This window comes from Penicillium arizonense (assembly GCF_001773325.1).
Source record: "Penicillium arizonense strain CBS 141311 chromosome Unknown PENARI_contig030, whole genome shotgun sequence".
Taxonomy (NCBI): domain Eukaryota; kingdom Fungi; phylum Ascomycota; class Eurotiomycetes; order Eurotiales; family Aspergillaceae; genus Penicillium; species Penicillium arizonense.
In genome coordinates this window covers 217,907-229,083 of record NW_019173307.1, presented here as the reverse complement: position 1 = coordinate 229,083, position 11,177 = coordinate 217,907, and the positions used below count along the sequence as shown (strand labels likewise).

General features: G+C 50.6%; 5 protein-coding genes across 5 annotated transcripts; 3 read left to right on the top strand and 2 right to left on the bottom strand.

Annotated features, from left to right (window-relative positions):
• Positions 1 to 98: 98 nt before the first annotated feature.
• Positions 99 to 542, bottom strand: PENARI_c030G09550 (uncharacterized protein; the record flags this gene model as incomplete). The annotated part of the gene is made up of 3 exons (XM_022636419.1): positions 99 to 178; positions 353 to 477; positions 529 to 542. The coding sequence occupies 3 exons, from the start codon at positions 540 to 542 to the stop codon at positions 99 to 101; spliced, it is 219 nt and encodes a 72-aa protein (XP_022483750.1).
• A 503-nt stretch (positions 543 to 1,045) lies between these two features.
• Positions 1,046 to 3,700, top strand: PENARI_c030G09615 (RNA-processing protein PTA1; the record flags this gene model as incomplete). The annotated part of the gene is made up of 8 exons (XM_022636420.1): positions 1,046 to 1,377; positions 1,469 to 1,634; positions 1,688 to 1,818; positions 1,877 to 2,080; positions 2,128 to 2,476; positions 2,528 to 3,372; positions 3,425 to 3,495; positions 3,555 to 3,700. The coding sequence occupies 8 exons, from the start codon at positions 1,046 to 1,048 to the stop codon at positions 3,698 to 3,700; spliced, it is 2,244 nt and encodes a 747-aa protein (XP_022483708.1).
• Positions 3,701 to 4,553: 853 nt separating this feature from the next.
• On the top strand, positions 4,554 to 4,948 carry PENARI_c030G01353 (uncharacterized protein; the record flags this gene model as incomplete). Its single annotated transcript, XM_022636358.1, has 2 exons — positions 4,554 to 4,886; positions 4,943 to 4,948. The coding sequence occupies 2 exons, from the start codon at positions 4,554 to 4,556 to the stop codon at positions 4,946 to 4,948; spliced, it is 339 nt and encodes a 112-aa protein (XP_022483722.1).
• Positions 4,949 to 5,786: 838 nt separating this feature from the next.
• Positions 5,787 to 8,069, bottom strand: PENARI_c030G04146 (uncharacterized protein; the record flags this gene model as incomplete). Its single annotated transcript, XM_022636382.1, has 4 exons — positions 5,787 to 6,491; positions 6,545 to 7,031; positions 7,078 to 7,147; positions 7,199 to 8,069. 4 exons carry the CDS (start codon positions 8,067 to 8,069, stop codon positions 5,787 to 5,789), a joined length of 2,133 nt encoding a protein of 710 aa, XP_022483780.1.
• A 1,355-nt stretch (positions 8,070 to 9,424) lies between these two features.
• On the top strand, positions 9,425 to 11,058 carry nop12 (rRNA-processing protein NOP12; the record flags this gene model as incomplete). The annotated part of the gene is made up of 2 exons (XM_022636409.1): positions 9,425 to 9,541; positions 9,595 to 11,058. 2 exons carry the CDS (start codon positions 9,425 to 9,427, stop codon positions 11,056 to 11,058), a joined length of 1,581 nt encoding a protein of 526 aa, XP_022483779.1.
• Between the last annotated feature and the right edge of the window lie 119 nt (positions 11,059 to 11,177).

Here is an 11,177-nt window from a genome sequence, read left to right as displayed (position 1 = left end):
TTCAACTAAGCCGTGCGGGTATATGGTACACACCGAGCATATCAAATGACTTGACGGTGTCAACCCAGTATCGAATACCGGGGCGCGTGAGATATGCTTCACTTCTTCTCCGCTGGAGCATCGGGGACTTTGACGTCGGAGAATTCTTCTTGGCCGACGGCCTTGATGGTGTAGGAGTCTGTTTGTGTTGGATTGTGGTTAGCACACTGGTCTTCGTGGTTCGGGTTGGGCTTGTTGATTGTCTGCCAAGCGGGCAAGTGGTGGCATGATCCTCTGCGCTCTAGACATAGGACCTCTGTGTTCCAGGAATTGGGGTCGCGCAGGGAGGAAGTTGTGATTGGGATCTACTCACAAACTGCAATTGTGAATGCGAACAGTCCGAAGCCGGTCAGGGCGTTCTTGAAGAGATATGGCCGGCGGGCACGTAGGAGGGCGGCACCCGCACGGTAGTCCTTGCCGTAGTAGGTGGAGTTGAAGCTGAGCAGATGTTAGCAGAGATACTTTCTGAATCTGGGGGTTCACACATACATTCCGGTAGCCATGTTGAGGGGATGTAGATGGAGAAGTGGGAGACAAGAAAGTTGAGGCCTTGGCTCATCTTCCGGAGGAAAAGTCTTGGCATCTGAAGGCTTCGACAACGCGATGGCGAGAAGTTACTTGTTATAAATTACTTCTTATGTATTTCTTAATAAGTGGGACTATTCTTGTCAATTGAGTCTAGATCGAAGATTTAATGGATTATTCTCATATGGTTCCAGTAGAAATGCGCGTGTAGGCTACATAGACATACATCGGAGTCTTTGGTGATCCTTGCCCTTTCACATCTCACTTTGGTCGCAACCTCACCATCACATCTCTCTTCACATTCTCTTTACCTCCACATCCTCTCTCAATACTATCCTTTCCCAATATCCTCACCGCCCTCGTTCTTTCGTGATCCAGCTGGTGCGCGTTGCATCTGCGACACCAGCGTCCCCCGAAAACATCGTTCTCCGACTCGGCCTCGATAGTGTCGCATATCTGACACCCACACACCAGAGCCATAATGGCTCAACCCGCCGATATCGATCAGATCACCCAGCTCAATGCCGCCCGTAACCTCGTCCTGGGCGACGCTGCCTTCTACCCGCAGATCGTGAACGGCATCCTCCCCATCGTGGGAGCTAATACCCGACTGGAGCTACGAAGATGGGGTGCGGACTTCCTAGCTGAAACCTTTGCTAGTCCAGTGCTAGCTGTAGCCCAGAAGGAGCAGCTTGCTCCCAATGTTCTGCAGACAATCCGTGAAATCCTGGAGCTGCCGGAGAAGGACACTGCGGTGCTCCAGAGCTTAGTGCAAACCTCCGCTAGCTTGTATCCGCTCGTATTCAGACATATGTATGTCAAAATAAGTTTTCCCTTTCAAGGTGGCGCGGGAGCGCGCTCGAATGCCGAAATGGTCACCACGCTAACAGAATCTTGATGACAGTGTGAAGCACCCAGATGACAGCAAAACATGGGAAACTATGAATGCCATCAAGCTGGTTATCTTCCGCCAAATGGACTCTTTCCCATGCCCCGTCAAAATTTGCTGCGCCAAATTCCTACAGCGCGTGGTTCAGGTCCAGACCCCAGGATTGATCTCGGACCCCAGGGTATGTTCTGCGATCTTTATACGCCTCTCATATTGGTGCTGACTATATTCTAGCGACCGGAGCAGAACGAGACCTCCCTGGCTGTTGTTCCTCGCAACCATGCTCTTCTGTCAATCCCGAATCTGGAAGCTGAATCATCGGGTCTGCTTGACCGACTGCTTGGTGTTTTCCAAGAAGAGACCAGGTATGACAACCGAATAGTGATTCCCCCGGATGTCGACGACAGTGCTAACTATGGCCAGTGATGCCCTCCTTGTAAATGCTACCTTGAACTGCCTCGCTCCCCTCATCCGAACTCGTCAGTCCATCGCCAATAAGATTGTAAATGCAGTCTTGGAATTCTACCCTGCAAAGCATGTCCGCCCTCCTTTTACTCCGACTGTTCGCGTCAGCGTCAAGTCCATGGAGAGGACAGCACGAGCTCTCCTTATCAATATCTTGAAAAGGTATTGTTCATCCCACGGAGAGCGTGGATAACCATTAACATCATTAGGAACCCTAACCACCCCATGGCTGGTAAAATGCAAATGTACATCGAACGCCTGATGCAATCACGTCTTGAGGCTCCTGATGATGCTTCTCGGAAACGCGGATTGCCAACTGAGCCCACTGATGGACTTGATAACGCAAAGCGGGCACGACTCAATGCTTTGACTCCCCCTATGCTTAAGATTCCCCCAATGGCACCAGGGCCCGCAAGCTATGATCGACTGTTCACCATAACCGAAGATATCGGATTGTCCTCTTTCGACGTGAAGCAGCTTCCATTCGATTTAGTACTTAAGATTGTCGTGCCCCTCTTGACACAGGTCCACGATTCGACACTCACACAGGCTACTGAGGTAAGTAGAGCTATGAGATGATATATTTCATAGCCACTGACATTACCGTAGGCCATTCGTACCCGATTGCAAACAATCACCAAGGAACAAAACTTGCAGCGACAGCAACAACAGCAAGCGGCTGCGGCAGATGATGACGACGATTATGAACCCGAATATCAGCCCATGGATGCGGCGTCAACTGTCTCTGAGGAAGCTAGTGCCGTTGCGGCAGAAGTAGCAGATCTCCAGCCAGAGCTCGTATCCTTGGGTCCATTCGTCCTGCCTCAGCCACCTCCCTTGAGCGAGGAAGAAGCCGGAGAAATCGGACGTAGTGCCGTTGCCCGCGTATTCGGCATGTTGAATGCAGCCGAAACATCTCCTGCGCCCGCCAAGAACCAGAGTCAGCAGAAGCTCGGTTTCTCCCGGCTAGCAGGTAGCACCTTCGATAGGGACGCATGGTCTGTTCTTCTTGCTCGTTTGGCTACGCGCGCACCTGCTGGCCTCGAGGAGGACAACCAGAACAAGACAGACTCAGCCGGACGCAGACAAACCACCATTTCTGATTCAATTCGCGAGACACTGTATCGGTATATTCTCGAGGATTTCCGAGGACGACTCAACATTGCTGTTATTTGGCTTAATGAAGAGTATTACAATGACCGGATCAAAATGAAGAGTGCTGCTAATCAGCGTGCTGGATCTGAGGAAGAGGCTCAGCCGACTGTTCCTCTCCATTATGATACTTGGGTTGTTCGACTTCTTGATGGTTTCCTGGCTTATCTTGATTCTCGCGATATCAAGGTCTTGGTTCGCTTCCTCAGTGAAGTCCCTGAGATCACCATTCCTATCACTCAGCGGGTGGCCAGCTTGGCCAAGGATCCCGAGCGTGTCAATCTTTGCGTTCAAGCTTTGATGTAAGTTTTTGCGTCGCCGCCATCAAGATTCACCTTACTGACTCTCCTTTAGGTACTTGGTCATGTTCCGACCCCCAGCACGAGAGATGTGCTTGAACACAATAGAGGATGTCTACCAGACTTGTAAGTCCCAAACCCCCTTAATGCCCATTGTTATGGTCTGTCTAACGTGGCCTCAACAGACGAGGAATCCCAACCTGCCGCTAGGAAGGTTCTTGTCAAGTGGCGCCCAGAAAGCGTAGTACTAGCAACAGCAAATGGCGCCGCAGAAGAGCCGCCGGCTGCACCTTCGCAGCCTGAAGCCCAGCCTACCGCGATTGCGGAATAATTCACTTGTTGATGATGATACGAGATGTTGCAATTCTTGTTCAATCTTGTGGGCTAGGTGGCGACTTCAATTCGTTCGAACATATGTCTTTCTTCTCTTCGGCCATGTATCTTGGCCTATGTTTTATTATGCCATTGCCATTATGCGATGTATGTGTCTCATGGGTCGATACGTTTGTGTAGCGAGTTCCCTCCATTTCTTAGCTTTCCATTAGCTTTTCCTTTCGATTTAGGGCCTCTTATCACTTCTTGTATGCTGAGTAAATCCGATCTCCTAATCGCCCTGTTTGGCCCCAAGTATTCATAAGCTGCTTTGCTCATTGCCAGATACCATCACATCAGACAGGGCGTTATAGATATGATTACCAATTTGGAAATTCTGAGGTTGAGATGTTAACAATGGTCCTTGGATCCCAAATCAGATTAGTTAGCATTCATAGTGTTCTGTTTAAATCTTGGATAAGAACAGATAGGATACTGAAGTATAAGAGGAAGCATCTATCTGGATATTCGAATCTCGCAGTCAACAGTCAATATACCCCCAATATATATACCATCCTCGCACCCAAAGTTTGCTTTTATGATGGCACAACACGCGGTATGCCAGTCCAAATAGACTTGCAAGCAAGTCATTATTGTATTATAAAATATGGAATTGATTTCAACACTCATCGAGCTAAAGTGATTGTCCAGAATCACTCGGGCCTCCATCCCTTCGGAACCGCGCACATCCGAAAAATCCAACCTACTTGCAGCACTCTCTACTTCCACTCCATCTCTCCAGAAGTATTTGCTACATAAACCCATCAAGCCAGGCACCAACCTCCACCCACTTCCATCCACAAGAAACAACCATGCCCAGCACAGGCACAACCCTCCTGACAATAGTTGGCATAACAACCTCCGTAGGCGCCTACCTAGCCGACTGGAACGAAACCCACATCTACAATCCGCGCTGGCCACCCCATGCTAAATTCCATAATGGACAAACAATGTCCATGGGCCTCGTCCTCGGCCTGACAACATTATACTACCTCTACCGTCATGCCTCGACACCTGAACTCAAGAGCCATTATGTTCATACGGCTGCTTGGACGGGCAGTATTTATTGGATCACTCAGTTGAGTGCTTTTCTTTATCCTGGGGCCTTGGCGGTTGATCCTGAGTTTGGGACGTTTGCGCCGCAGGTGTATATTTGTGTTGTTTTGTTGGGGTTTGTTGGTGTTGGGTTGGGTTTGGAAAGGGCTAGGTTGGCGGCTTTGGGTTCTGGGCGTGAGAGGGCTGGGGAGAAGAGGTCTTGATGCTGTGTTTGTGTTCTTGGGGGTTCACTTGGGATTATGGAAGAGGGGATGTGTCGGATTTCGGTGATCTGATGGGTCGAAAGGGCAAAGTGTGATATACACCTACGCCTTCTAAGGCTTAGTTTAATTACTTTACGTATTGACGGCTGCTGTATCTGGACTTGACTACACCTCCACAGTCCCATTCCAATTATGACCCAATGAAGATATCTAAACTAGCTACAGAAAGGATCTAGGTAAAGAAGAGGCATCTGAAGATTTGTGATAATCGAATACAACCGTGGTATGTACACAAGACACGCACAACACCAAGAAGAAGTGTAAGACACGGAAGAGAAAAAGAAAGAAACTCCAATGCAAGAGATATTCCTCTACCCAAGAAACCAGAAACAAGAAACAAGAAAATTTCCATACCCCATACACCGCATGTGATAGAACAATAAAACACCTCGAAACCAGATTCCATTCCATTCAGATATAGGCCATGAATCCAAAGTAAGTAAGTGATGACTGGAGGTTCCCACATATGAACGCTGCTGAAACTCGAAAGCAAGAGATCCGGTATCCCATTCATGCAAACACAAAAACAAACCATCTTTTCTTTCGGGTTAGAAAGAAGGACAGTCAAAATACATTTGTAGCCGTAGCAATAACAGAGAGTAAAAAACAGACACAGGGTTTATCACAGGAAAGGAGAAGTGCGTAAGATGCAGAGGAGAGGTGGGGAGATTGGTTGGGTATTAAGGGGAGTTGACAATTCAATCGTGACAAGTCAAAGGACAACAATTAGCGGGTTGGCATGTGATTTGAGCCAGAGCCTGTTGAGATCCCTGACTGATGGGCGCGGTAGTGTACCGCATCGACGGGTTTGGAGGAGAGGGATGGGGACATATCCCGTTTGAGACCTGCCGGCTGGAACAAGCCTTGTCGCGCAGGAGGCGGAGAGAAGATGTGGTTGTGGGTAGGGACGTCGGTAGCAGGAGAGCGGTGCTCGAGAGTATGGGGGATATGTGGTTGTGATTTGCGCACATCCAATGGGGAGGAACTTAATGAGCGGAATCCAGATTTGCGGTGATCAGCATCATAATCAGGGTTACGGAAAGGTCCTTCCGTTTGATGCCTCAGGTCTTGTTCTATGCCGTAGGGGGTGTTGTTGGCTGATGAATTGGCGGCAGACGCATTCTCGGGGATGGTGGATGCAGATCCATTTGGTGCATTTACGTCTACCACCCGCTTTTGGGCAGCGGGGGTGGTATATGACGATGGCTGCGGATGCTCAAAAGTACGACCTGGAGGCCGATGTTGCTGTGGGTGATGCTGATGTTGTTGCTGCTGATGGATCGGGTGCTGCGGGTTTGCCCAGGGAGTTTGTTCTAGGAATGCTTCTTCGGCGGCGCGGAAGGCATTCGAAGACATAGCAGACATGGTAGTAGTCCGTGGAGGCATTGCTGATGAATGCCTTGGAGCTGAGGCACGAGACTCGATAGAAATCTGGACCATGTAAGCAACTGATAATGTTAAAGTGAAAGATACAAGTTACTTACCCCCATCTTTTCAAGGTCGTCATCAAGTTCTGTGGGACGTGCTCCCAACAAGCTTGGGGCAGCGGGGAAGCCAACATACTTAGCAACGCCAGCCATGATTGAAACCTCCTGGTTATAGGCGGCCTGGTGTGCGATCTGCTGCGAGCGACGAGTAGGGAACGCGATGATATGATGCGGGCTGAGTTCATCTGTCTTGAAGCGATCATGCTGGATAGCATAGAACTGCTTGCTGATATCACTCGAATGCTTCTCACGCACGTCTCGGACACGTTGGAAGTATGTGCTGTGTGCCTGAGCTCGCTCAGCAAGGCCCTTGTTGAGCAACGCCTTCATGCGGTATCGATACAAGTTTTCCTCGTATTTGATCTTGGCATCCCGGTAACGTTGCACACATTCGATTTGACGCAGATACTCGGGATGTGTCGGATTCGGACCAGTAAGCATCTCTAGTTCGCGGTTGAGTTTGGATATCCGTTCATCATAAATCCTGCACTTGTTAGCAACTAAACATCTGAAATAAGGCGGCTTCTTACTTGTCACGTAATGTCGCGAATTCTTTCTCTAGTGTCGCCAGAGAATCCATAGCAGACATCTTCTTGACAGCTATTCGGGGCGTTAGTAATCATGCTGCCTAGGACTCGTGAGAGAACATACACTCTTCTTCAGCTCGAACAGTTGCCTCCGCGTCGTCGGGTTCATCCCCTCGTTCCGTAGGCTCTTCGTCTTCTCCAAGAATCTCATCAGCGACGTCCTCTGCAGTGGCCTCTGCACCACCATTTTCCGTCTCCTCGTCAGCGTCTTGGGCCCTTCTTCCCTTCCGCTTACCCTTTTTGCCCTTCTTGCCTTTCATAGGCGGGGCTGGGAGGTCTAACTCAGGAGCATCGTCCGCCGGTGTATCATCATCATTGATAGCCATAGGGTCTTCGAGCGGCTCGGGGGAGAGGGGGATATCGTCATCGATCGGGTCGCTCAAGTCGCTCTTGATTGAGCTCCGGCGCTTCTTCATGGGCTCATCGTCGCCCAGCTCGGTGCCGGTTTCATCACCAGCCTCAACGCGTTTTCGCTTCTTGCCAATGCTGTCTGGGAGCTCGACATCGCCCAGGTCTGGGATATCGGCGCCCAAGCCGTTGTTCTTAGAAGACCGTCGCGGTTTACTAGGTGAGTCGTCGAGCGCTTCATCATCGACATCGTCAAGTGTGGTAGATTGGTGGAGCTTGCTCGGACTGGGTCCGGCACTGCCGGCACTTAGCACAATGTCGCGCTTTCGGATATTGTGAGGAGAATCCTCGATGCGCTCGGTTTCCGCCTCCGAATCGTTCTCCATTGGCTTGTCTGATTTGATCGGGTCTTCGAAGTCTGAGGGCTCATTTTCCGAGACGTCGTCGATCTCACTCAAACTACTTGAGCGTCCATCATCGTCCATGAGAGGGTCGTCCAGAAAGGGATTCCGATCTCCATTGGGCATGGACTCTGCCCCCGTTGACGGACCAACGGAGGCTTGTTCTCTGCTCTCGGCCACCTCCATTGAGAAGGTTGTATGTGGTAGAGCTGGCGCGAGCACAGATGAATGGGAGGAAGGAAGGTTGGAAGATATTGGCTCTAAAGTTGCTTTCGGCGAGGTTGAGAATCGCCGCTGGCGTGAGGGGAGGAAGGACGGTTACGGATCCACCAGATAGTGTTGGGATGGAAAATCTGGAGAAATCAAGGATTGGATTAGCTCAATTGCCATGTCAACTCCACAGAAACAGCGGACAAGAGTGTTGGTGGGCAAAAAGTGGTTGGTGGGTGCGAAAGATAGGTGAGCGCCTCCAGAAGGCGGTGGTGCGGAGATTGATCATCGGACGCCCCCAGAGTCGGAAACAATCGCCCAGCGTAGGGACTGGAGACTGCGCAAAGTGAATGTACCGACAAAACTGACTCCAAGAAAAGTAGAGATCTTATCTTCTCACAAAACTGACCAGATGAAAGTCTGGCATTGATGTAAACCTCAAGCGACGTACCGTTTCAACAATGCGCCGGAACCGACGCCGGTGATGAGCACAGCTGCTCGCGACCGAGCACTATTCTCAAAATCACCGCGTTCCTGGGATGCGAGAGGTAGCTTGAGTACAGGTCCACGCGTACCGCCACTCTTGTATGTTGTGAAATCTTTCGATTCGACGAATCCTGAACAGACCGACTCTGGAGGGCGAGGGGAGGTCGGCTAGGACAAGACGAGGGTACCGAGTCGCAGGAGGACGGACGGCATGAAGATGTTGTTGAGGATCTTGACCAGGACCAAAGCAATGATCAGGGGTGGTAAAGCAGAGCAAAAGAGGGGGTTCAGCAGCGAAAAGCAGCAGATCGCTATGATGGGGTGCCAGCAACAGAAGCGAGTGACGGGGTTCTGCCGCGTTCCGGCGAGGGCGAGCCTCACCGCCCGAAGAAAAAGCAAGTCACGTGAAGTGGTATCTGACGTAGCCGATGGTATACAACAGAGGTATAGAATGATTGCGTATAGGTAGGTGTATGATATATAGATCAGATTAAAGAAGTCACAGTTGGTTGAAATATACAGAGTGATCTGAATGTGTATATGCAAAGTTTCAATCATAACAGTTACCCTCCGAACATTGACTATCTACACTGTAACTTACATCGCAAGATAATGTGTTAACGTTAAATGCTAACAAACAACGCATGCAGAGAAGATCCTTATGCATCTCTTAGCCATTTAGCCAATTATCCCATTTACCGCATTTGCTTTCAATATTCACACCGACTCTATACATGTCATGTGATAAGCAGCTTCCCGCGCCAAGACCCGATAAGCAGAAAAAAAAAGTCGATAGAGACCAACTCCACGTCTCCTTATCACCAATTCTACTGCCAGATCTCAAGATGGGAAAGAAATCAAAGTCCCAGTCCAAGACGGACGATAAGTCCAAGTCTGCCGCTCTTCCTTTCGGAGGTGGTGCTTCTCTGGACCCAACCCTGTCCTCTCTCTTTGCGCAAAGTGTATGTTGATACCTGTGTATCCAATTGCAGAATATTTGACTGATAATTATTAGGCTGGCCCTGTGCAAGCTCCTACAGTGAAGTACTCTGAGCCTTTCCAGAAAGCGAAAAAGACCGAAGAGGATGCCGACGAAGACGATCTATCCGCCGGGTCGGACGACGAAGAGATGGAAGACGCCCCCGAGGAGAGCGATTCTGGGTCCGCAGAGGAGCAGCCCACAGATACCCAGAACCGGAAGCGCAAGCGAGGCGCTGCCGGAGAAGATCTGGAGGAGACATATATGCGTCGCATCGCAAAGGAGGAGAAGAAGGATGAAGAGAAGAGAAAATCCGAACACGCCAAGCGCCAAAAGCAGACCGAGGCCGAGTCCGAATCTGAGGACGGTGAAGAAGCTGAAAACGCCGACTCCGACAAGGAATCAGGATCTGAGGACAGCGACGAAGAGGAAGACAGTGCTCCCGCCCCGGTGCACGAGAGCTTAGCTGGTCCCACTCCCTCCAGCGAGGTCGAGAAGTCTAACCGCACTGTCTTCTTGGGCAACGTTTCCACCCAGGCTATTAAGTCCAAGACCGCCAAGAAGACCCTTCTCCGTCATCTGGCTTCCTTCTGCTCATCGCTTCCCGAATCCAGCGGCCCCCACAAGGTCGAGTCGATTCGTTTCCGCTCCGTTGCCTTTGCCAGCGGTGGTGGTATCCCCAAGCGTGCTTCTTTCGCCAAGCGCGAGATTCTCGATGAGACCACCCCTAGTACCAACGCCTATGCCGTGTATTCCACACTCCAAGCGGCACGCAAAGCCCCTGCTGCCCTGAACGGCTCAATGATTCTGGACCGCCACCTGCGGGTGGACAGTCTTGCGCACCCCGCTGAAATCGACAACAAGCGCTGTGTCTTCGTGGGCAACCTTTCTTTCATTGACAGCGAGACCCCCGGGGAAGATGAGAAGACCGGCAAGAAGAAGAAGGTCCGCGCACCCGCCGATGTCGAGGAAGGTCTCTGGCGCATTTTCAACACCCACACCGGAGGCAAGGACAAGAAGACCCTCAAGAAGAGCGTTGAGTTTGTCCGCGTTATTCGCGACAGCACCACCCGTGTCGGCAAGGGCTTCGCGTACGTTCAGTTCTACGATGGAAACGGAGTCGAGGAGGCCCTTCTGCTAAACGAGAAGAACTTCCCACCCATGCTTCCTCGTAAGCTCCGTGTGACTCGTGCCCGCAAGATGGCTAAGAAGCGTGACTCCTCTGCTCCTGGTGCGAAGAACTCTCGCGCAGACGAGGCAAAGAAGACCCTGCAGGGACGTGCTGGCAGGTTACTGGGCCGAGCTGGTGCGGCCAAGGTCAATGCCGAGGCAAACAGCACCATTTCTGGTAACTCCTTTGTGTTCGAGGGTCACCGTGCTACTGAGGGATCATCAACCCTTAAGATGAAGGGCAAGAGCCGTGGCTCTAAGGCCAAGAAGAATAACAGAAGCATGAAGCGGGCTGCGGCATACAAGGCTGCTGGTGGCAGAAGGAACTAAAAGCAAGAGATACTGTATCTTTATGGCGTTTTGAAGGGCATTTGAATATATATTACAAAATTCGAGAGCACTGCATAATAGACAGGATAATGTCTGACAAGTCTTGTCTTTCCCTTCCC